Source organism: Trachurus japonicus, chromosome 9 (genome assembly GCF_045865225.1).
Source record: "Trachurus japonicus isolate A0001 chromosome 9, Traja_1.0".
In the NCBI taxonomy this organism is placed as follows: Eukaryota; Metazoa; Chordata; class Actinopteri; order Carangiformes; family Carangidae; genus Trachurus; species Trachurus japonicus.
Window position 1 is genome coordinate 20771659 of NC_140915.1, and position 26085 is coordinate 20797743.

The window sequence follows — 26085 nt, forward strand, 5'->3', positions numbered from 1 at the left end:
GTTTGACATGTCAGAGTTTTTCAGAAGAGGAACTTGTTTTTTTCCGACTTCCGAGTTGTCATGAACGCACCATCAGTGTCGGGAGTCACAGCTGTAATCTCGTCCCTCTGCAGCCTGTCTGTCTCTCTGCCGGTGCCGCGGTCACACAGCGTGTGTTACAGGATTGATTAACGTAATGTAGCCTACGGATTGTCGAGTCCTTCTGACCTCCGTTTGTTTTGATACTACATGTTTTACCCGGTTTCTCTGTGTCCACGACCACCGCTATCCTTCATCACGTTGAGGGATGTTTGATTTGCCACTCACAGTCCGAGCAAAAGGAGCGTTGTCCAGGGCAACGTAACATAAACGCATACCCTGGCTCACAATGGCTACTAAAAATCATCCAAAGTGTGGAAAATAAATAAAGGTATTTGTTTTACACCTACCATATTTTTGGGGTGTTTTATCTCTTTTGTTTGAAACGGAAAAAGTCGCAAATTTGCTGCTATCTAAAAAAAAAAAAAAAAAAAAAAGGTTCGACGATCAGTCGACTATGGCAAAATCTGACGAATCAGATTCGACTATGAAAATCCTTAGTCGAAAACAGCCCTAATTCTAATATTTTCCCACATGCACATCAAAATCTATGGACACAATATTAAAATATGCATGTGAATATTATTCTAAAACTAAGCCAAATCACTACTGTTAAGTCGATTAAATTTTCACAAAACCACAACAAGAGAGGATACAATCACTCCCACCACACTCACACACACATACACAGACAGTCGTTTGCTATAATCAAATAGTTACAGAAACAGCTGCTAAAGCACTGATTAAGCTTTAGTCAGTACATCCTTCATAGCCCTGGGCATATACTGCAAAATCTGCTTTAGTTATCAACATTAACAGGAAAATGAGCCTCACATCTGACTGTGATAACGGCCCCTGAAGTGCCTCTAATTGTTGCTGGGGACACTGCTAAAATTTTGGTCACCGCCCAACCCAATTTTTGCTTGGCAGTACGTGATGGGGTTGACAATGTCATTCAAGGCAGCTGTCTATTAAAGCCCAATGTTGGAGGTGAAACAGTCATAAAATGTTTAAATGAAACTAAATGAAAAAAACTGACCAACTTTTATTTCTATTTTATTTAACATCTGAAAAGCAAGAAAAGCTGAAAACTCGAGAGATGAGTAGAATCATTTTACAGTGTTGATAGCTTGCCACATTGCTTTCTGAGGAGTACAAAAGTACTGTTGCAGCCCTAGAGACAGCTTACATCCCCAGTTTTACTGTACACAAAGGACAACATGAAAAACAACACAACCAACAGGAGCCTCTGTAAGATTAGTTACAGCCAACTCCCGTTAGTGCTGGGGTGAGTAATTCTTGGGTAATGGCACTTAGTAAGAAAAGCTCAGCAAGGAATTCAATGAGTTTGCAAAAATCAACTTCACTGCAAGATGTGTGTGAGATGATAGCAAAAGTGAGAAAGCAGAATATCCATGAAAAATTTTAGACATCTCACTGGAGATTTTGCAGCTTAAAGGGGAATAATCATGATTATCAAACTTTGAACCATGACAAAAAAACATGAATACACAAATAAACTGCTGCATATTAATACCGGTGCTATCAACTGTGACTACTGTATGTATAGCCATATATGGCCAATATCTGCAAGAGCTGTAATCAAAATCATTCCTTCACATTGAAAAGTCTGTAATAAGAGGGCTGTTCTCTGATGGGGATGTCTACATTGATCCATGGAGCACATTAGCCAGGCAGTGAAGTTCTGAGGAATGTAAGTGAATTCCTCACTGAGCTGCAGCAGATGAGGCTGAAACATCCCTCAATAAAGTATCATTGATCTGATAGGAATGGTCTGACAGTAGGGATGCACACAATAACTGTTTAACTGTAAACCGATAACAGTAACTTTGACCATTTAATACTATTGGTTAATTTTTTTTTTATTAGCTCCTCATGTCGTCAACTCATGGGGGCATGTCAACACATGCAGACTAACATGTGCCTTTTCACAGCAAAAAGTTACACAGAAGGACTGACAGTATGTGCCAGTCCCCTTGAAGGAAGGTCAGACAACAAATGTAGCCTACAGTACACAGACATAGATGTGCATCACCTGAAACAACAGCGCTCCAAAAAAAATTTAAAAAAAAGGACTGTTCAAGTTCAAGTTCAAGTTTAACTTTATTATCACTTTATTATTACTTTATTAATTTTAGTGTCGTTGAGCCATCCATCCCTCCAACTCTCAGCAGCAACGACTTCCTAACTTTCTTTACCGAAAAGATAGTTAATATTAGAACAAAAATTGCCAGTAATGGACCACAGATTACAGTACCCATAGAAGCACCTCCCAGACCTGGTTCACACTTGGACAGCTTCTCTCCCATCGACCTGTCAGACTTAACTTCTGCAATTACTTCTTCCAAGTCAGCCACATGTCTGCTGGATCCAGTTCCGACAAGACTACTTAAGGATGTCTTCCCCTTAATTAACATTTCTTTTCTGAACCAAATCAATCTTTCCTTAGCCACAGGCTACGTGCCACAGGCCTTCAAGGTGGCTGTCATTAACCCTTTACTTAAAAAACCTTCTCTTGACCCAGATGTCCTAGCCAACTATCGGCCTATATCCAACCTTCCTTACATCTCCAAGATCCTTGAGAAGATTGTCCTGGAGCAGCTACATGAACATCTGCACAGCAACGAGCTCTTTGAAGCTTTCCAATCTGGATTCAGAGAACACCATAGCACTGAAACAGCACTTGTCAAAGTCTCTAATGATCTTCTTATAGCTTCAGACAGAGGTCTCGTCTCTGTTCTTGTACTTTTGGACCTCAGTGCTGCATTCGACACCATCGACCACAGTATCCTGCTGCAGAGACTAGATCATGAAATAGGGATTAAAGGAACTGCCCTGAAATGGTTTAAATCATACTTATCTGACAGGTTTCAATTTGTTAATGTTAATAACGACCATTCAGAGTATAGCAGAGTTACGTATGGTGTACCGCAGGGTTCAGTCTTAGGGCCAATCCTCTTCATTCTTTACATGCTCCCATTAGGTAGCATCATCCGGAAGCACTCAATCAATTTTCACTGTTATGCGGATGATACGCAACTCTACTTGTCCATGGAGCCAGATGACAGAAGCCGCCTCATCAATCTGCAAGACTGTCTGAAAGACATTAAATCCTGGATGTCCTCTAACTTCTTGCTACTGAATCCAGATAAAATTGAGGTCATTGTGTTTGGACCTAAACATCTCAGGGACACTTTCTCTAATCAGATCGCTACACTAGATGGCATCACTCTGACCCCGAGTACAACCGCGAGGAACCTTGGAGTCATTTTTGACCAGGACCTTTCCTTTAGCTCCCACATAAAACACGTGACTAGGACCGCCTTCTTCCATCTGCGTAGTATCACTAAGATTAGGAATATCCTCTCCCAGAGTGATGCTGAGAAACTAGTGCATGCATTTATCACTTCTAGGCTAGACTACTGCAACTCTCTCCTGTCAGGATGTCCGAAAAACTCTCTAAAGAGTCTCCAGCTGGTCCAGAATGCCGCAGCAAGGGTTTTGACAGGAGTTAGGAAGAGAGAGCACATCTCTCCCACCTTAGCTTCTCTCCACTGGCTTCCTGTAGGATTTAGAATAGACTTCAAAATCCTTCTGCTGACTTATAAGGCTCTTAATGATAAAGCTCCAACCTATCTGAAAGAACTAATCATTCCTTACTGTCCTACCAGAGCACTCCGCTCCCAGAACGCAGGTCTGTTAGTGACTCCCAGTATCTCTAAAAACAGACTGGGAGGTAGAGCCTTCAGTTACCGGGCTCCTTTACTGTGGAACCAGCTCTCTCCATGGGTCAAAGAGGCAGACACTCTAACTACATTTAAGTCTAGACTTAAGACCTTCCTTTATGACAGGGCTTTTAGTTAGGGCTGGTTCAGGTAGCTCTGAACCATTTTCCCTCTCTCCTTTCTCCTCTTCTCCCCTCCTCTCCTCTCCACTCCTCAGTATATTTTTGAACTGTCATTTTCTGCTGTACTTTGTAGTTTGGCCTTGGTGTCTCGCACTCTCTCTGTGTTTCCACAGATCCACCGGAGCTCCATCTCTCTGCACCAGCCGCCGCCTGCATCCCCCCCACCCTTTCCCCTGCTGCTAGACCGGCCTCCCCTCCCTTCCCATGGACCAGTCTACCACCCAGTCCTCCCATCGAGCTGGCCAGCTCCCCCCCTCACCAGAGACTGCCTTCATCAACTCCTGCTAACACTTCCATATTCCACACATTCTGTGACAAACTGTAAACTGTTTTCTTGTCTGTAACAACATCTATTGCACGTCTGTCCGTCCTGGGTGAGGGATCCCTCCTCTGTTGCTCACCCTGAGGTTTCTCCGATTTTTCCCTGTTAAAAGGGTTTTCCACAGAGTTTTTCCTCAGTCGATGTGAGGGTCTAAGGACAGAGGATGTTGCTACGATGCCATGTAAAGCCCTTTGAGACAAACTGTTTGTAAAAACGGGCTATACAAATAAAATTGCCTTGCCTTGCCTTGCCTTGCCTATCCTCAAAGAGGAAATTCATATGGTCATTGCACTGCGCTGCGGTCTCCAGCCAGTTCACCTGCAGCTCCACAGACGAGCTGTCAGAGGAGCTCTGCTGTTCCTCTCCCTTTAGCCTGGTGTTTGGCTGCACTTTGTATAAAAACAGTTCAACATTGGACGATCTAACTGTCATAGCACAGTGGATGTGGTGCTGCTCAGCTGTTGCAGCACATGTGTGTGTGTTTGTTCGTCAAAAAAAAAACATAACAAAAACATCGTTGATTGCCCGCTTGATCTACAATAGGAATCGGGTTGCTGATCGGCACAAGAATAGTCACAGACACTCAAAAGAGTGTTTTAATCTTATCGGTTAATGGTTAATAATCGGTTAATGAGCGTTGGTACAGTAAATTCAAAATGTGCATCCCTATCTGACATATTTGGCTGCACCAGTAACAGTTAACTAATCAGATGATCATCAAGTAATGTTTTGCACTTCACAATTTTATTCCGTTATTAAAGCTAATTTAGTAAGAGCACATTGCAACAGTTTGTTCTAATTCATTTGCCTTAAAATGGCGAGACGACTATTAGTTCAGAAATAATTAGGTGGAAATTAATCAACAGCTATTACGCTAATTATCTAGTCTTTTATCAAGCATGAATTCCACAAAACTGCTTCTTAAATCAAGATTTGTAGACTTTTTTCTGTCATGTCAGTCTAAACTAATTATCTTTGAAATGTGGACTCTTGGTCATGCAAGACAAAGTATTTGAAGACATTGAGGACTTGTCTGAACTTTATAGGTTATACTTAATCAGCAGATTGTATTGAAAAAAATAATCAAGAGATGATGACTGTAATAATTTGCTATATTACGGTGGTAGAGACAGAACTTATTCCTAATTTCCTGTGGCAAAGGAATACTTCAGAACATGCCATGTTTTCTGATAATATCCAACTGTTGCTGTTCTTTGCTGTAAAAGTCATTATTCACTCCGTCTGTTTCAGATTGAAGCACTGTAGCAACTTGTTGGGTTTCTAGATGGCAAAGTAAAGTAAAGAGGCATGCTTCAATCATATGCCTACAAAGAACAAGAACATGCCAACAAAACTTCCCTGCTTACTCTCCATCATCACTGGCCGGAGCTCCACGCACATCTGAAATCTGTCCTAGTTCAGAGAGTGGTGACAGTGATACAGAGCGTAGTCTCAAAATTTAGCCAATGCGGGGCTCTTGACATTCTAATTAGGGAATTTGTTGCTCCAGTTTAGCAATGATGGAGCAAGGCTCTTTATCAGGCAGGCCAGGCCACATACCTGGCAAGCTGCAACATCATGTCAAGCCAGACTCTCTAAATGGCCCACATCCCTCCACTGCTCTCCACGGACTAAATAAATGAACCACCGGATGTTCTGGAGAAAACCTGCCAAAGATGAGGACTGACCAAAATGTGACAAAAAAGACTAACAAAAAAAAAAAGTTGAAAATCTGAATTTCCACAATGAGAATTTTCATCACTGTGTTGGATGTTGGATGGAATATTTTCTTTGACTTATTTTCTGTTTCACAATGTTAAAAAGGACAAAAGCCCCAAACCAGAGGCATCAGCCTTCATCATAAGTGCTTTAAATTTTCCCTCTAAGACTTATGCTGGCACCCTAATTACATATAATGCAATTAATGTGCTTTAAATGTGCTAATGCAACCTTGAGAAGAAAAAAAAAAACACACACACAGAATTAATGAGGGTACATGGAGTGCCGACAAGTGGTTGTAATTTTAGAAACTTGTGGACTGTGTTACTTCAGAAACCACTTTTGGAAGAAGGATTATGTTAAAATATGGGTTAATAATAATAAAGAGCAACAGTCAAAAAGAAAAGGATGTCACCGCATTCTGACAGAGTTTCTCTGGAGAGGAGAAAAAAGGTTTAGGTTCATTCAAGTGGAGATAAGAGATAGTCTGAACTTGTATTCACAGAGGTTCAATGATCATTCTTGATGCTGGAAACAGCTGCTGAGAAGACAATCTCAGATTGGTTCAAAGGTGATCAAAAGCTCCAGAGCATCTATTAAATGGATCCTGTGTTCAGATTGTTTTCCCAACTTCTGTTTGGGAGACTGGGGATGAACTCTGAAACTCAACTTTTAAACAGAAGTAGAAGTACACATTGACAAGCACTATTACGGTAAATATGCATGATGTAAGTGTAGCATCAGAGCGTATTGATGTGTGTGTACATAGTGTTTGAAATATTTAAGTACTGGAAGGGACTGCAGGGAAATGCTTGAACTGAGCTCACTTTTTTCTCATGAATATACAGACAGTATGTGACTTGCACATTAAAGCAAAATGGCTGGGACAGGGGACAAAATACCTCATATTTAATCCACAGTGGATTTTCCATCTTGTACTCTAGGGGGGTGCTGTTAGCTTGTATCTGGAGAGGTGTGACAGCTCTTTTTCCTTTTCTTTGCTTTAATGTGTCCATCATAGTCAGAGAAAAGCAGCACTCATCCCGACTGAACGGAATATTGAAAAAGGTAAGAACTCTTGGTAGTAAATGCAGAAAATGATAATAATAAGTCACAAGATTGGCATATTACCAATATGTTTGTCAACCAAGATGAAACATAGTGGAAAATGTTCCCAGGTTTGGGGAGAGTGAACTGTTACTTATTTTGTTCTTGTTCTTGTAAATATTGTTTGATCACCAAAATAAATCACAGAATATAAGGGTTGTCAAATTATACACATACTATATACACACATATTACAATGACAAAAATCAAATTTTAACCCATATCTGTAACCAGATGGTGAATGCAGATAAACCTCCAAGCACCTATCAAAATCTTTGTTATTATTACATAGCCATACAACCTTCATCTGAACTCATCTTTTCTATGTGTCTTTCCACCCTGGATGCTCTGCTTCCATCTCCATCTCCATCTGTCAACCTTTAACCCTACATCACAATTTCTGTCTGTCTATTGCCAACTTTCATTTCCCTTCATCCGTCCACCCACTTTCTCTGCTCTTCAATATTAAACCCTCTTAACAATTTCACTTCCCTCCTTCAATCCATCATTAAAGCAGCTTAGACCGGTTAACATGGCAGCTGATCAGTGGCCACTAATTACTTGACAGATCCTCATCAGTCATGCAGAGGCAATCAGCACCGACTTTCTCTCAGTCCCAGTGTGCAACCTCTGGAATTCATTACATACCATCTGTTTTTTTTATGGTTATCATGGTTCATAAGATGTCTCAACATTGCTGTTGTGGATTCAAAGTGCGAAACACCTTGCCACATACATTAAACCTAAAGTTCAGTGCTTTTTTTACGCCTGCCTATTCTGGGATTTTACACAGCTCTGTGTTAAGTTTCCTGACTGCAGAAGTTGTTTGGAGTAATCGTCTGTGAGTGAACTAAAATTTAAAACGGCTAGTTGCACTGCTTTGTAAAACACAAGAAAAGAAAGCTTCCCCTTTTCTGCTTTGGTTCACCGCCTTCATTTACCTTTTTTTTGTTCAGCACTAGATAAGAGCAAAAATCTTATCTTTCCATTCATCCATGTCCAAGCTCCTCCGAGCATACCTCCATTGTATAACCTTTTCTTCATTAACTTTCCTGCCATCACTTCTTCTTCATTCTTTTTCACCCACCACCTCCTTCTTATGTTTCACCAATCGCTTCCCTTTCTTGATTCTCTCTAATTCCTTCCTCCTCTGTGTCTTCCATCCGTGACAGTCTTCCTGAGTCCTTTGCTCTCCTGTGTCCTATGGATCCCCATCTACAATATAAATGATCAAACGCTCCACTAAGCCAATAAGGCTACACTAGTGTTCATATTAGTCTGACTCACTCGTTACGTGCAGGAGCTTCAAATCAATACCGTTCCTCATCACACTAAAGGCCACACACATTCTCCTCTACACTGTTGCAAGTGAGGTGTCCCAATGCTCCAGGCCTGTGATAAATCATCCAGCCAGTTCTATCCAATCTGCCACCACTCACAGCTGCCTGCAGACCCAAAGAAGTGGCGCTAATGCCTGGAGGCTACTGCAAATCCACAGCTGTGATCTTTACAAGCTACAATAGCACCCAAAGTGATGTAGCTATGAAAATGAAGTCCATGTCTGTGAATTGCATCAACTTTCTGTCCTCATTCTCTCAGGTTCTCTGTGATTTCAGAGTATTTGATCATTTACCAATGGTCTGTTCTTTAAGCCAATGCAGCTTCTATTCCATCTCACACTTTGTATTGATGCAAAATTATTTTTGTGCGTCTTTTTTGAACCACACACAGAGTCAAAGACATATTTCTTTTACACAGCCATAATTTGACCTGGCTATTCATGCTATGTACGCCTTGTGTGTAGAGAAACCATCCCTCAACAGAGGAGGAGGTCTGAGACACCACATATCTCCAATTTACAATACTACCCTTTCATCCCTTCCCCGGAGATTCAACAATCTAGCCTCTAAAAAAACAACTGTTCACAAATGGCCTCATGTGTCTCCAACAACTGTCATTATAACATAATAGGGCACTAACGAAGTCGAAACCCAACTTTCCTCCAACGACTGTCACTCTAACAACTGTCGTTGGCATATGGAGCACAAAGGGATCCAGTGACATCATCGGTCTTGTGAACGCCCTCTCAGAGGTTAAACACCTGGGTCTCCACACCAGATAGTCCCAGCCTGGTCAGATGCTACATGAACTGATGAAGCCTCTTGAATGAGAGGTGAAACGTCTTCCTAGACAAATAACCAAGTCCAGTTGCATTCGATTTAAATTTCCTTGAGATAACTATGACCTGGACAATTGAGAATATTCACAGGCTTGTGTTAAACACATCCCATGTGTTAATCACATCATATCGAAAATGCAAAAAAGTTGCATCTTTCTTTATGTAATTGTGATACCAGTAATTCAATTTCAGTGTTATGCAAATACCATGAAAAACACACTGACACTCAGTAAGACACAAAAGTACAAAACAAACTCACATAGCCAGACAGACAATCAAACAATGAAATTTCATCAAGCTCACCCAACAAAGCCGACATATTCTGGTAAATTCTGAGCAGCTCCGGCGTGACGGCTGGGCTGTTCTCCAAAGTCACCAACCTGCATGATGAGAGGGAGGGAAGGAGAAGAGCAGGCAGAGGGGGAAGTAAAAAGAAAGGAGAGGAGAGAGAGCACAAGGGAGAGAACAAAACAGACAATGGTGGAAGTTAAAGACATAGATGAGAGGTGGCAAAAGAAAATGGGAAGAGGGATGCGGCAGGAAAAAATACAGAGACAGAAAGAAAGGAAAATGGGCATTGTGAAGGTGGGGAAAAAATAATACATGGCGAAGTGGGTGTAAAAGAGAAAAGGAAATGGAGGAGGCAGAAGACAGCAATGTCAGGGATGTGTTCAGTGTAAAGACAAATCTGAAAACAAACCTGTTACATAAAGTTCTGGATTAATCAGTGTCAAAGAGATGACTGTTCACCACAATTAATTCTTAAATATAGAAAACTGATTTTTGAAAGACTTTGGATTATCAAAGTCTTAGTGAGCAAAGTCAGACAGGGTCTTGTAAGGTATAACAGAATTTAAATTTGCTAAAAAAATTGTACACAAAATTATCAGTCACAAAATATGCATCATCGTCTGTATTCATCTATATTAAAATATGGCAGTGACATGACCTCACCAGGCCTCTGCTCGCCCCTCTCATCTACTCATAAGGGAATAGACTGTCAAAAAAACATAATTGAGATCTATGAACATGGGTTAAGCTAAAACCATTGACTGCGGCTTTAAAAAGAGCAATCACTCATAAATTGTTATAGGGCTTAGGCTTGAAATTATCAAAGAAATGTAAAAACTGAGTTTCATATTGAGACTGGAAAATATTTTAACAGAGGCAAGATGGACAAAATGGATAACATATTCTTTTGAATAAAGAATGCGCTCGGTGTATTTTTCATTGCAGTCGGTGTGTTTTCACATGCTCGCTGTTGTAATTCCTCTTCCCCTTGCTGACCAGTCCACCATTCATGGAAACATGAACAAATTATGCAGTGCTGTATAATGACCCCCATCTATAATCAGTCCAGTACAGTGTTTTGAATCTGAATGTTCTGGCCTTGCAACGCTGTTGCAAGACTGTAATATTGTTATTGAACTAAAAAAAAGAAAAGTAACCGCATATGCCATCATAAAATGTATGTTTGTAAATTTGAAATGTGGGAAAACACCCAATGATCAGAAAGACTGTTGGATTTCACATGCAACCAATCAAGAGTATGAGACATGAATAACTGATTTGACTCACACAAACGACCAGGAAAAAAGGACAAGATAAAGAGATACTGAGAAAGACAGAGAGGAAAACCAGATGATAAAAGCAAGCGGAAATGACATTGACTTTGTAAACAAAGCAAACAAATATTTAGGGCACAGCTGATTATCAGACAGGATAAACAACAGGACTGAGACATAAGACTGTTGCTTTGTGCTACAAGCACACACGGCCTGTTGGACAGTGCAGCTCTCCACAGGAACAGACAAAAAAAGAGATTAGAAGGAGTTATAAAGCAAAGAGACGAATGGAGCGGAACAAAAGGTAACTCCGGCAAATTCTATTTGACTGAAGCAACCCTCTTTGCAGGAGCTGTGCTTGTGCAAAAGTGAGCATACAATTTTGCAGCAGATTCTCAAGATGCCAAAACAATATAGAGAATATTGTGTGCCTATCAGCAGCTTCATCACCCACCTACAGTGACTGCTTGTGAAAAAGCAAATTCAAACAAGAGGTCACAGTCAGCCTACTTACATCTGCTTATCTGTGAAGTGTTTGCATTTGGATGCCATATATGTACTTGCGACATGAGTCAGTAAATGAGGCTGATGACTAATGTGACAAACACACACTGAGTGGATTGAGTGACTGAGAAAAGAGATACAGCTATAGTAAAAGTATGCATGCATAGCGGATTTGTGCTCAGAAACGTAAGGCAGGAATGAGACCATGAGGCACTTAAAACATGTTTGTCAATGGTTCAGTTGTGTCTTTATTTCTATAACTCATAAATGTTTTTTGTATTGTAAGTAAAAGCTTGTCCATACCAAAGCTCCAGTCCATCCTCCAGCAGATACACATGTGGTGGCTGGGAAACATCAGTGCTCAGCTGGATGACAGGAAGAAGGAAAGGATACAGGTTCTTACTTTCTGCTCCCAGACCCTGTGAGAAATACAAAGATACAGGAAGTCAGTGCCAATTTGGAAAAATGTGACAAAGCATTCAGACCAGCATTTTGGTCACAACACTGAGGTGGAGAGGGAAACCTTTCCAAGCAATACACAGTTTGTGAGAGGACACTGTCCCAAGTAGAAGAGCCAGCACATTGCAACTGCTCCTACTTTCAATAACAACAAGGTGTCGGGAACAGTTTATTTTTGTATTTTAATGATTTTCAATATGTTTGACTGCAACATATTTGCATTAAAGTGGAAGAGTTGTTAAAGGGGATTTTATGTGCATTATACTATCCACAATGGGGGCCAGGTTACTTCATCTGGTGAAGAAAAAAGCAAAGCTCTCACTGCAGGAGACAAGTCACTGTCCATTAATGGGTCTTACAAATTTTAATGGCCTATTCAGGTAACATGGGGCTAAGTAAGAAATTACAGAATTTTCCTTGGGGAAAAATTGCTCCTAATCGTCGCGTACACCAACCACTTTGTTAACACATGAACACTCAGTGGACATAAATGTGTGCCTACGCTGTGAGATGGAGAAGGGGAATGAGCGGTTGAGCAGTATGTCAACTTGACATCTCCACTACTATGTGGCTTTTTACTTGGGGAAGACAACGGTCAAGAACAGTGCTGGTAGGACCACAGCAGCTGGAGACTTAAAAAAAATAACCAATTCTGAAAACAACACATCAAACCCTAGGGGAAATTTGACTTCAGTGGTTTTTAAAAGCTAAACAAAATCTGACTAAATCACACACTTCACACACACAACCCTTCAACTGAAACTGGTATTAGCACTCCCTGGTTTTTTTGGATCAATCTATGATTATTGAGTGTTTTGTATCCTGGATGTATAATTTGTAGAGTGAGCTCCATCCTTTTTGTGGTAAGTTTTATCATCATGATCTTTTCTTCTTACTAATTAACCCCAAGTGCTGTGCTGTATCTAGTGGACTACATACAACAGACACAACTTTCAAAACAGCAGGTATGTTATATTTTACAATTTTGATGTTATGTCTACATTAAACAGTAATTCAAAAAGTAAAATTATACATATATTATATATAACCCAGAACACAGTTAGCCATTGTGTTTATAAACTGATACGTTTGGGTTCTGGGTTTTTTTCCCCCAAGGAGTTCCAGTTTCCCCCAACAGGTCAAAGGTAGCCTATGTAGGTTTTGTTCATTGATGATGATTCTAAACTTTGAAGGCTCCAGACCAACTCCCCTCCTCGCAACCCACGAAGAAAGGGTTCTATCAATCTGGACAATATGCATTTATAACATAATTAAACAAATCATCACATTTGTGACTAGAGCTCCAACAATGAATCGATTAATCGCACAATAACCGATTATTAAATTAATTGTCAACTATTTTAATAATCGAATAATCGGTTTGGGTAGTTTAAGAAAAAAAAGTCAAAATTCTCTGATTTCAGCTTCTTAAATGTGAATATTTTTGGGTTCTTTGTTCCTTTATGACAATAAACTGAATATCTCTTTGGCTTGTGGACAAAACAAGGCATTTGAGGACGTCATCTTGTGGTTTGAGAAACACTGATTGACATTTTCCAACATTTTTTAAAACATTTTATTGACCAAACAACTAATCGATTAATCGTTTAAAAAGTCGACAGATTAATCGATACTGAAAATAATCGTTAATAGTTGAAGCCCTATTTGTGACCATCATATCATCTGGAAAAACGTGAATCACCCAACACAACTGCATACTTTTTTGTGTACCTCAAAGTTTTATAAAAAGGCAAAGGATAACCAACCCTTAAACAAAACTGCCAGCACAGATACAGATACCAATAAATAAAAAATTGTCAAAATTAACACTTTTTTTTATGCACAAACATTCTGACACATGTGAGTTCAAACAGTAGCAACTGTAGCATTGGCAAACATGTTTAGCCTAGTTTATGAATACTGCCCTCTGAAATTCCCATTGCCCTTGGAACATCACTTCAATCTTCTTCACACATACCCTCAAACTCTTGCCTGTCAATGCAAACTTAACCACTATTTGACACCCTGCCCTTTCAAAGGACCCCATCACTTTGAGTTTTTCTCAGCCACTATGTATTTTCACAGAAAACATTCACAAGAGGATGTGGGAGTGGGTAATGAGAAGAAGATTCTGATTGTGTGTGTGTGAGGGGGTTGTTTTGGAGGGATCAATCTGTCTGAAGGCTCAGAGAATTCAAAGTAGTGTTTCAGAAGTGTCAACATTGTTTCACTGATGGCATCACATTAATTTGGTCTAAATATGTTCCCTCCTGCATCTATGTGGGAGTGGAAGAAAGAAACCAAAGCTCAATTCCCACTTGACACGACCCCATCTCAGCATCACAAGCAACAAGTAACTAGTGTCAGCAGGCAGTCGTTTGAAGCAGGCTAATATGGCCAGCACTGAAGCTAAAAGTTGATTCCCTGCATGCACAATCTAAGAGGATACAGTAGAAGCAATCCGAACCCAGAAGTGAAAACTAACCTTACTATTCCTTCTTTAACATTTGCATTATATTGTACAGCATATGTTATAATTCCCATTAGTATGTAGCAACACGCCCCTGCAGCTGTTCTCCCTCTGTGTCTTATGCAGTTTTCCATATGTGTGCATGCTTATATACTGTATTAACATCTCAATGGAACTACGTCTATTACGGAGCGTTTCATCTCCAACTATGAAGTCATTTAGCGACAGTCACGCAGGGGTCCAAATCTTACTGCAGGCTATGAGAAGTGGAGCATCAATCTTTGACTATCATCTTCTTAGATTCAGTTCAGAGATGCTTTTCTGAAGCAAAACAAAAGTTAACATGCTCTAAAAGAAAAGAGAAAGCATTGCACGTTCTGCAATGTGACTACTGCACATGCGCACATTGCTGTGGTGATGCTCAAACGATTTATGGTGCAGCCCTGCTAAGAAGCATTTATTAAGTTAACCACCAGCATTACTCTAAGAAAAATGTTTTTGTTAGTGTTTTGCTTATTTGAATTCCAGGGAAAGACAAGAGCTGGCTGGCTGCAAAAGCAGAATAAGCCAGCCAAATTTGTGCTGTGGAACAAAATCATAGGAGCATGCTTTTAGTAAAGCGCCTTATTCAGGAAGTTAACTTCTAGTCAAAAGCAACATTTGAAAAGACTGCCAATGACAAACATCTGGCTTCAACTGCTCAACAGTGTTCTTTTAACATAGTGAAGTAAAGCTTAGCACTGTATATCCTTCAAAGATGAAAGGAAATGAAACATATTTATCAGTACTGGTGTTTTGTAGCCACTGACTGAATGGCATTTCTATTTAAGTGGCCATTATTTATTGCTGTTTATAACGACACAATGACTCTTTTTTTTATTTTTACTCTAGTCAACAGGTGATTCACTGCTGCATAATCTACAAGCTGTTAAACTTATGAATTAAATGGGTTACAATCACTGGGGTACCTTTGCATTGTTATGGTTGTGTATATGACATAAATATAAGTGAAACCAGTCTTTTTAAAACAAACATTTGAAGCTGAAGATGCAGCGTACCTGTACTAGATGGATGAGTGTAGTGAGTATGGCACATCGGAGCATGTTGTGTTCTTCAGATTGCTTCCAGAGCAGGGGCAGGTACTGAACCAGACAGCCTACATATGGCCGGATCTGAAGCAGAAGGAAATCAATGTCAAGTAGGAGGCAAAGTGCATCATAATGTCACACTGACCTTCACCTTTGACCTTTAGCTGCCAAAATCTAATCAGTTGGTCCTTGGGGTGAACGTCCACTCTGTACCAAGGAAATTCTTTCAGGGCAAAATATCACATTCACATTGTCAAAAACACACTCTGTGAGGTCATCAAGCCTTGAGCTTTGACCACCAAAATCTAATCAGGTTGTCCTTCAGTACCACTAAGTGCTTCTGAAGTGTTACTGAGATTTTCTGTCCACAAGAATGGGAAAAGTAGTAGACGTGCATACAATATATACATTATGAATGGTTTTGATAAAGTGATGGTGACAACTAGCTGAAGATTTAACTCCTCTCTCTCCCCTGAGAATATATTGCTGTGCTTTTTATTACAAAAACCAGATATCCATGTCCAGAGTTGATTTTACCCAACCTATTTTAATCTCAACCTATGCTCCATAAAACCTCCAAAAAAATCTGTTTTTATAGTTTTGTTTTTAATGATGGCACCAGTCCTTCCTCTGTGAAATTAGAAAACATGAAGGCAGATTGTAATTTAGTCGCAGTTGCTGTGCAGCAAAGCAACTCCGAGACATCTGCATTGTACTGAATCACACACTTGAAAAAGTTTTCTGTCATCTTGTTTTGCCGACTTGCGCTAACCCTTTAGATTCCCTGTGGCGGCTGTGTGACCAAGTCACAGACGCCACACTGGGATTTTTTGCTCGATTACACCTTTATAAGGAGCTGGCTTGAAGGAGATGGAACAGTAGAAATCAAACACGACACATTGCCTTGCGAAGAAGATAAAAAGGATGAGAGACAGACCGGCCAACCAGCCTAGAATGACATTTGTTAGACTGACAGTTGAAAAAAGGGAGCTAAATCTCATATTTGTCATCAAATTCATTTCAACTTAAGCTGCACTCATGGTTTTAATGGTTGTCTCAGCTGCTGCCAGTCGTGGGTTCAAAATCCCTTGTGAGAAGGGTTAGAATATTAATGGGACTTCCACTGACTCTAGAAGTTGAGCCAGGGCCAGTGACTAGGAAAGACTTAACCAGACTGACAGCTCACAAGGATGAAAGCCATTTCTGTGACCGATTTAAGTCAGGGGATCGTTTAAGGGAAGGTGCTTAAAATGGATCTGAAAAGAGCCTGGGGGGTCAAGAGGAAGGTTAGTTTTTTAAGGGCTGACAGTTAAGTGGATCAGAACGACTTATTGGATCCACAGAAAAAAAGAAGAAGAAGAAAAAAATCCATACGGCCAAAAAAAGCACTGCAGTGGCAGAGGGATGACTGCATCATCGTAGTTAATGAAAGCAGACATCAGAACAAAGGCTGCCTGAGGCCTGATGATTTACAAAGGGTCAAGAATGGGATTTCAGAAAAGGGAATGTGTCAGGATACAAGAAATCATCAACGTCTACGCAACTTTCATGACAGATGGCTGTTTTACCATGGTGGTCTGGAGTAAGTACAGGGTGATAAATGTTTTGTATCTCAGTTAATATGTTTTTTAACAGCTTCACATGTCCACTGCAAAGTTCAGATCAATGACCATAATTTGTGCCATGCTATTCTTTACAAATAATTATTTCTGCACTCCAGCAAACACAAGGGCTCCTTCAAAGACACATTTTGGGTGGCTACAGTTCATTTTGCATATTGTAACTGTTTATGGAAGGGAAATGGTGGGAAAGGTGGGATTTGGTTTGGTATCTCTAATCTCACCTGGATGTTTACTCTCTCGATGACGCAGGAGATGACGTGGAGCACTTGCATTTTTGTGTCACACTCTGTCACCTGCTGCAACAACTGGAAGAGCAGCCCAAAGATGGACTCGAGGTACTAAACAGAGAAATAGTCACATTTACATGTTAGTTTTTTTTTCTTTTACATTTCATTTTCAACACCTCATTCAAACAGAGATAAGACATGTACTCACTGGGAGGAACTGTTCTGTCCGAAACTCAAAGTCATCGACAGGTGGTCAGGAGTTAAGGATTAAATCAAATTCCTTAGGATGGATACACAAGCAATTAGGTAGCACAAATGAAAACACTGTTTGCTTCGTCATATCTAATGACTGATGAAGCTTGTATGTAATTACATGCAGCAAGGCTTAAGTAACAAGCATAATAAGCATAATCAACTCATTTTACCAAAATCACACCCAATCTGAAAAATCATAAGCATGGGAAGGATATTGAGCTTCAAGGTTGTAGCTGTCTCAATCCGCACCTATGAGGAGAAAGACAGTTTTTATGAAAGCATTTTAGGAGGCAGACACTGCAGTTTTACCCCAAAAAGTCCTTGAGTTCGTTGAGAAGAAGGCGCACATGTCGCAATACAAACAAACACAATTAATATCATTACATTTCCCTTTATTGGGAGTCACTGAGAAGCCACAACAGTCAGGCAGCTCCAGACAGCTTTTCATACCTGAATAGAGTGTGTGTGCATGCAGCAGGTTTCCTAAATACAGACTATCTATTGTTATAAAAAGGAAGCACTTCCCTCCAGTGTTATAGACTCTAATAGTGTAATCTGGCAGTGTCAGGCTGATGGGGTTGGACTTTTCAATAGGGGAGGATGAGATGGAGGGAAGGAGGTTAAAGAAAGAAAATCAGCAAAGATAAAGGTGAGGGACTGAGAACTCAATTACAGTTGAACCTTGTTCTCAACAATTTAACATCAGATTCAAAGTGAGAAAGGCATAAGCCTCTACGGGTGGATAAGTGAGTGTGCTTGCGTGCATGTGCGTGTGTGAGCAGTGCTGCTGACTAAAGTCATCAGCTCTATGCACTATGCAAAAGCTCTATTCCAAATAATGTCAGGTTTCTTTGAGCTTTTCTCCCTTTCATAACACCTACATTATTCCTTTAGTCTTCTGGTCCCATGGTCTGTTCCCTGGTATTTCTGAGGGATGTTTTAAAGTTTTATTTAGGCTTTGCACAAGATCCAAGACGAGAAAAAAGTTTGGAAGCCTTCTTTGAGGCATTCTGCACTGTACAGAATGTGCTTTTTACCGTCCTGATTTCACCGTGCTGAATCTGCTGATTAATGTAATAGTCATTGTATGGAATGAAGGCGGTACGGGCAGAACAGTGATCTGTGTTCAACTACATAAGCATGCAGTAATTTATATAGCATAACTCATTCTAATTAATACAGAATACAGTTTTCATGTCTGTTTAACACAGAAAACCCCATATTAGTATTATTGTTGTTATGTCCTTTTGGATGACAGCATACATGTGTTGAGGGGAACATGTGTTTGTTTAATATTTTATTTCATTTATTTATACTCTATTTTCCAGTCCATAAATCATTTACAGATGGCTGAGTTTCTCACAAGCCTTCTTTGTTGAAGTGTTTGGAGACTCTCCTCATGTACTCTGTAGTATTTGCACTAGCCAATTTTTTCCAATTTTTAAGCAGCAACCAAAAAAAAGAAAAAAAAACACTCCCACATGCTCCATGTTTAATGTTGACTTATTACTATATTAAATAAGACATTTGTACTATTTATGAATATGAAGAAAATGTCTTTACAAAGCACTGAATTGAATAAGACTCTTGGTGCTGCCATGATACTTCCTATCTAAAACAATAGAGAAATAATATTGCAACAAACTTCATTTCCCACAGTTTTGCCTTGAAAAGAAACAGTTCTTCTAATACATTTGATACCTACATGAGATTATTTGCATAATCCATTCAAAATGATGTTCAAATCTGTATAACGCTTTTACATTGAAGATTTAACAGACAATCTTTTTGGTAATGTGGTCTCAGCAAGGCAAAGTTTCACTCTCACTCAGCAGCAGCACTGGAGAAAGATGAAAACATTATTTCAAATCATTGTAAATGGCATCCCATGTTCCATGTCCACAATATACAAGAGACATAGCTGGATTCAGAGATGTACAAATTTCCACCACCCTGTGTACAAGATCATAAAATGCTGCATAATGTTTTAGTAATGCTGCATACATTAACAAGCAACAAAAAGAGGATGTTGATGAATGAGGCCCATCAGCTGCCATCAGCACTGGCCTTGTTGGCAATTCAACCACTAATGAGAGAAACTGCATTTCTACAGAAAAGCATAGAAGATAATAGATGCTGTAGTGTGTTGACATACTCAGATGGGCCTCTCTGTCTCTCCATCACTCTCAGACACACATAAAGCCTGACAATGACTCAGTCAAAACATTTGCTTCATGTCATTATTCTGCCAGAAACGGCCTTTGAGGGACACTAAAAAACAGCAGGTTCAAACTGAATTTAAAAGTGATTGGAGGTTTAATCAGTGAAAATTAAACTGGACTAACTGACCGAAGCTAAGTAATAAAACCTTGAACTTGGGAACCCCTCACAGAGAACCAATATCAGAGATGCTAAAAACACGGATGGAACAGACAATTTGAATCTGGTGTATGCAGCTATGTCCCACCATGTACATAATAAATTAATACGCTGGTGCCAGAAGAAAATAATCCCTCTGGTGCGCCACTGGTAGAAACTAATGACCCTTATTACCTGGACTTCAGATTAATTTAATATGGATAGCATCAATTTAAACTACCCAAAAGGGGGGTCAAAGTGTTACTGTAACCTCACAGATGCTGCCCACTAAGACAAAAGACAAAGCGATAAACAAATATGATCTGGAAATTAGGATCTGAGCAGATAAACAACAATAATTGCACAAATTGTAGCTCCAGCTGGGTTGTTACTAGAAACCCGTAGAAATAGAGAGAAACATCATACGCTTTTCTGTGACAAGAAAGAAATGATGAATGATGAGTATTATGCATTAACTTTTCTATTTCAGATCATTTAACAACAAAATTATACTGAAGACAAATAATACACTTCAGACAAATGCTGAATGATATAAAGTGGATGTCTGAGCGGAATTTTGATCGATCGCAGGAGAAGTCCGTTATAATTTGTTCCTATTTAATGTTTGCTAACATCTCTCCTTGCTGTCAGGTTATAATCCTCATGTGTAGTATTTCTTTGTGGTTCAAAATTGCTGTCAGTCAGTCAGGATAGTGCATTTCCTGTGCAGTAACCAAAAACATGATAGGATTATAATTATGAGGCACAAATCCATATTTAAAATGCCTCGGAGCCTTCCTGTGGTTGAGAAAAAGAGAGCAGTGAACTGTTGACTAAAACATCACGGCTTGATACCGTCAAAGCAGACTTAAGAGCTCATTCTTAAAAACATTATTACTTCCCACTGGGAATGCACATGCCCTGAAAACAGAAGGAGTTAAACGTTGCCACTGAGAATATTTTTAGCCCTGATTCACAATCTTTGAGTAAACACCAGAGAAGAATGCAGCTGTTAGAGAGAGGAGGACTGGAGGAAATGAGGAGAGGAGAACTGGCACAAGAGTAGGCTGCAAGCAACAGACACCTGTAATCTGTGATTCACTTCATTGATAGTTGCCAGTGAACTGTGTGTGTCCATGCCCCTTGGGTTGTACACAAATCCAATATCCATTGTCATTACTACTAGGGATGCGATAACCAATAACCTTTTTTTTTTTACAATAACCTTTTTTTTTTTTAAAAACTGATAACCGATAACTTTCTGCTTCCAAAGGTCCATACCGATAACCAATGACATAACTGGATATTAAGAAAGACTAGTGAGCAAACATGGAAAAGATCTATTATATATATTTTACTTGTCATGTTCCGGCCACAGGCCTGTCCATCATGTCTATCTGGCACCAAGCACTGACATGGTCCTCCTGGAAACTTATTGTTAGTATCTCAGTATAGTAGGGAATTTAAGGGGATTCTGTTTAATATCACTGACATTTAAGTGAATTTTATGCAAGACTAGTCTTAAAAGAAATGTTACTCAGAAGACAAATTTGAAGAAAAACAAGTTTGGATCAAACCAGCTGCCAGTGTGAGGAATTACTGGTTTTCTTAATTAAATTAACATTTTGACATTGACTGATTAACACTGTGTTAATACAACCAATCTGGTAAAACTGACTCTTTTTTTCACATAGGACCACTTAAAGGAGATATCATTATTTCAGCCTTCCCTGCACTGAATTGACCTGTTTCTCTCATAATAATAATAAAAAAAACATCTCATGAGACAAAAAAAGCAAAACAGTTACAAGCCTAAGTGGTCAAACTGCAGCATGCTCATAGCAGGAAATCAGTAAGCCTCTCTTTTCGATTACTCCTTTCATCGAAGAACAGAAAATGAAAAATCTGAGATAAATGTAAGTGTTATTGTGAGTGATTCTCTTCCAATCTGTACAATATGGGCCACAGACTAGCAACAGAAGTATTGATAACCAATTGGACTGATGAATAGAGGGAGGTTTTCTCCATTAAGTACATTAAAACTTTATGATCAGTATTTCATTCTGCCCAGGAGGCTCTAATTGTCCCAGACAATATTGATCAGGAATCACAGCCTGATTTGTGAGCTGGTCAGTAATGTAACAGCAACCTCGCCTCGAGAAATAAAGCCATCACATCCTTCACAAACCTCCTGGAAATTTCCAGTTATCATTAGATTATATCTAAAAAATAAATTAAAAATTAAAAAGATGTGTGTTCTGTATCTAATTTTTCATATTTAAACTGCAATTTGTAAATCCAGTAATCTCAATATCCATTTGGCTTAAATATAATACATGAAATAAAAACCTGGCAACATTTAAATGCACCCAATGATCACAAGGTAAACTCAACACAGAGGCACATAAGGGCATCTGCTGGGCAGAATAACTTTAATTGTCCAGTGCATGGGCCGATAACTGGCAACATGTATACAATGTACAGTATACTGTATAAGTTCAGTTCCAGCTTGTAGCTGCCTGCTAATCGTTTTTACAGCAGCCCAAATGAAATTAAATGTGGGGATGTGACCTGCCTGAGTTAACTGGTATCCATAGCAACAGGTGGCCTTAGGTCCATGGCAATGCACTACAGGATGCTACATACCAATCTACTGTTTTATAGTGCCCTGCCGTAACCTCCAGAGGATGCTGCATCACATGTCATAACTGGGGACAAGCAGTTCATTTCACAGTGCTGTAAACATTACATCACATTAGTCTTATCAGAGCGAGTTTGTGTGGGCATTACCTTCGGTGTATTATTATCTTAATTACATTATGGGCTTAATTACATTGCAATCACATTTTATGTGTACCACGACCAAGAGAAACACAAACCACCACTATTCGAAAAGTTAGTCACACAAAGAGGCAATCAGACAAAGAAAGATTGAACCCAGGTATACATAAGGGGAGTTTGATTCTGGTGAGATCATCTAGAATTGAATTATAAATAATGCAAAGAATGTTCCACACATTCCTTTATATAAATTATGTTTAAAGAAAACAAATCAATAAATTGCACAGCTCAGGAGCCGAGAAATCCAACGATGGTTAAAGGTAATTTGAAGTGAGAATGACTGCAGCAAAAAAAACAAAAAAAAAACAGCCACTTTTCCAAAAGCTGGATCAGGGCTTTCTCCGGGTGAAAACTGAATAAAGATAATACAAAAGACAATCTGAAATAGTACAGTATGCTGAAAAATCAAATGGCAAAACTGTCTTGCAATCCTGATTTACTATGTTTGGATTTGTTTGTAGAAAGTTGGGAGCACAATGGCTGTGGCTCCATGCTGTTAAACTGTGGCCAGTGCCTAGTAGCTGACTACACACTTTCACAAAACGGCCCAACTCAGTCTTTACAAATCCAGTGATTTCAGATAAAGCAGACGTTCCAGTCATAATAAGCAGAGGGGAAAAAATTTGCATTTTTGACTCACCACCAAGTCAGGGTCCTGCATGAGGCTGAGGATGACTTCATACAGTAAAGGTCGAAGGTCAGATTTGAACTTGACAGAGATCCACTGTCCTATTAGCCAGATGACTCGTCTTCGAATTAATTTGTATCTGTAGAGAAGAGGAGAGGCATAAGTTGTTTTCAGAAAAAGATATTTCAACAGATTTCTCTGCACTTCTGAACTCATCTGCCACATCGATATTTAGACAAACAAACCAGAAGGCTCCATAATCTCATCCCCACAGTGTAGCCACTGTGCTTACAGACCCAGCAGAAAGAAACACCAGGGCCAGCTATTCAAGTGCTAAAAATTGACACTATCATTATTTATCACTCATCCTGAAATTTCTTTTATCAGTATCTTGCGTGTGCTGAAGACTGCAGGAGAATTTGTGCTCTGAGGAGAGGCCCATATCACAGTCTCTTTGTTATGCATATCCAGCTCAAAAAAAAGAAGAAGAAAAAAACACCAAGAGACAAATTGAAGAGAAAGGGCAATTAGATGAAGAAAAGTTTTGTTGAAAATAATTATACTATGTTTGTATTTGTTTAAATGAAAGCCTGTGAGCAAAAGACAGAACGCCTGAGGGACATTGATAGGTTGGTTACAGAACTAGAGTGATCAAAACACCTCTGGGGCTACAAAGTGTGTGATATGAATTAAAATGGCCTACGTTGCATGTCTCTAATGTGGGCCAGTGAATTTCAGGAGCATGGTTTTTCCAACAGTTGCGTTGGGTAGGATAGAAGTGTCCCTCGGCATCTGCCCTGGTTTGTGACCGCGACAGAAATTGTGTCCGAGCACCGCCCTGACAGAAATGAGGAGGGGAATGAAGGAAGTAAGAGACGAGAGGATAAAGGATAGGGGGATGACACTCATGTTGGCTTTTTGTCAAATATCCACAGGGAGCCAGAGACCAAAGTCTGGGCCACAAGCCAGGAGACACTAAACAACAGCATGACTCAGGATTTCCACTTGGCAAACAATGGTTGGTGTGTGTTGTGTGTGGGTGGGTGGTTGTGTGTGTAAAAGAAGCAAGCAAATAGGTAGAAATAAGATAATAAGAAAAAAGCTTGTAATTCATTTCATAAATTGGCTTAATGGATTTCTAAATGCATTTTTTTTTCAAAAAGCATTAGAAGTTTGTGAGTTACCATCACTAGTAACAGTAGACAAAATGTAACTTGAACTCTAACAAGATGGAACTTGGACAAACTTTGGGTAAATTGCTCAGGGGCAGAGGAGCATGACAGGAAAACAAACTAGAGTCCAATTACTTAAAAAAAAAAAAGCAACCAGCCCAATCTGATTTCCCTCATGCTTTTACAGAGGCAGTAACATATGGGGTGGTTCCACCGCAGTAGAACAGGTACAGCAGTGCCAGTGGACAACAGCCATGGGCACATTCCCAGACTTCCCTCTATAATCAGGCTCCAAACAACGCTTTGGCACAAAACCACTGACACTCAAATAGTAAGTCCGTTACAAGAGTATATAATTCAATTACTAATGATTATTTGTTGTCACTACACTCAGACAAGGTAAATCTGTGAGTTATAGAAACATTGTGTTGTGCAACAGACAATTACTGGCAGATTGGAGCAAACAATATAAATCTCGGCAACCATCTAGATTATTTATGATGACATCATTAACTGTATGTCGATCATTATTCATTCATGGTCTGTGTTGTGAGTGACTAAAAGATTATGTCAACACAGAATACAAGAGTTTGGTGCACGTCTGCTGCTTTTAGCTGTGCCCACTGCAACTGGGAGTGTTTTCATTATCATTTCTGGCAAGTGGAAGAAAAGGACTGCAAAGGCAGATGGACAGGCAGGCTGACAGGGGTACATGTCCATCAGTCAAAACGTGACATGAGTCACCCCTGTTAAACTCACCTCCTCCTACATAGTTTCACACAACTGGCAGCAACCCTGCTCATCCTTTTGGAAACACATTCGGGCCTCAACATGCACTAAATGAAAAGTGCAATGATAATAAAATCAAGCAAAAACAAAGTTTTTCCTTTGCTCCTATTTTGCAGACATGATGCCAAGTTCAGGGAATTGTGTGTAAAAGAGTTGGCTTTGTTGGACATGGGCATGCAGGTCTGTCAACTTTGTACAATGCCGCTTTTATGTTGTGTGCTTCATGGTACTTCAGTTATGTTTCTACAGTAACCAGGGTTTTTTTTTTTTAAATGTAATATAAACAGGAAACTCTAATGGATGAACCAATTTAAAATCACAACAAGAGGTGATTCAAAAGAAGTAGGAGTAATCAGTGTTACACTAAAAGGAACTAATGTAACAAGGTTAAGTCCCAGAGGAGCAGAACTCAATCTGATAATATTTATTTACAGCTAGCATAGTATAACATCATGTATCTGAGCTGTATTAAAAGTCCAGTATGGTGGCTTCTTTTATGTCCTAATCCCAGTCCTATTTGTGTGAATATGAAAATCGAGTTTATTTTGGAGGATAAAACCAACAAAAAACATGCATAGTGATAAAAACCTTAGAAATAAGGTTAATTAAAATAAAAGACAACTAGTGGACATCATTTAACAGCATCTACTGGTAACCCAGGAGAGTGACTGCCTTTTCAAACAGAATTCTACACAAAAGGTCAAGCCACAAAAGGCAATGCCAAAGTGCTGCCATAGTGTGACAGTGTAGTGATGAAGCACACCCCGTATCTTT

At 39.5% G+C, this 26085-nt stretch overlaps 1 protein-coding gene across 1 annotated transcript in view; it reads right to left on the reverse strand.

Moving 5' to 3' along the window:
• Window positions 1–26085, reverse strand: part of ipo11 (importin 11) — a 120512-nt gene that overhangs the window by 43017 nt on the left and 51410 nt on the right. The window contains exons 16-22 of the mRNA XM_085786498.1: window positions 23363–23489; window positions 17739–17772; window positions 17477–17517; window positions 17263–17379; window positions 15390–15503; window positions 11706–11821; window positions 9637–9713 (exon numbers count right to left, since the gene is read on the reverse strand). Coding sequence (XP_085642624.1) covers window positions 9637–9713; window positions 11706–11821; window positions 15390–15503; window positions 17263–17379; window positions 17477–17517; window positions 17739–17772; window positions 23363–23489 — 626 coding nt within the window. The remainder of the gene's footprint in view (window positions 1–9636; window positions 9714–11705; window positions 11822–15389; window positions 15504–17262; window positions 17380–17476; window positions 17518–17738; window positions 17773–23362; window positions 23490–26085) is intronic.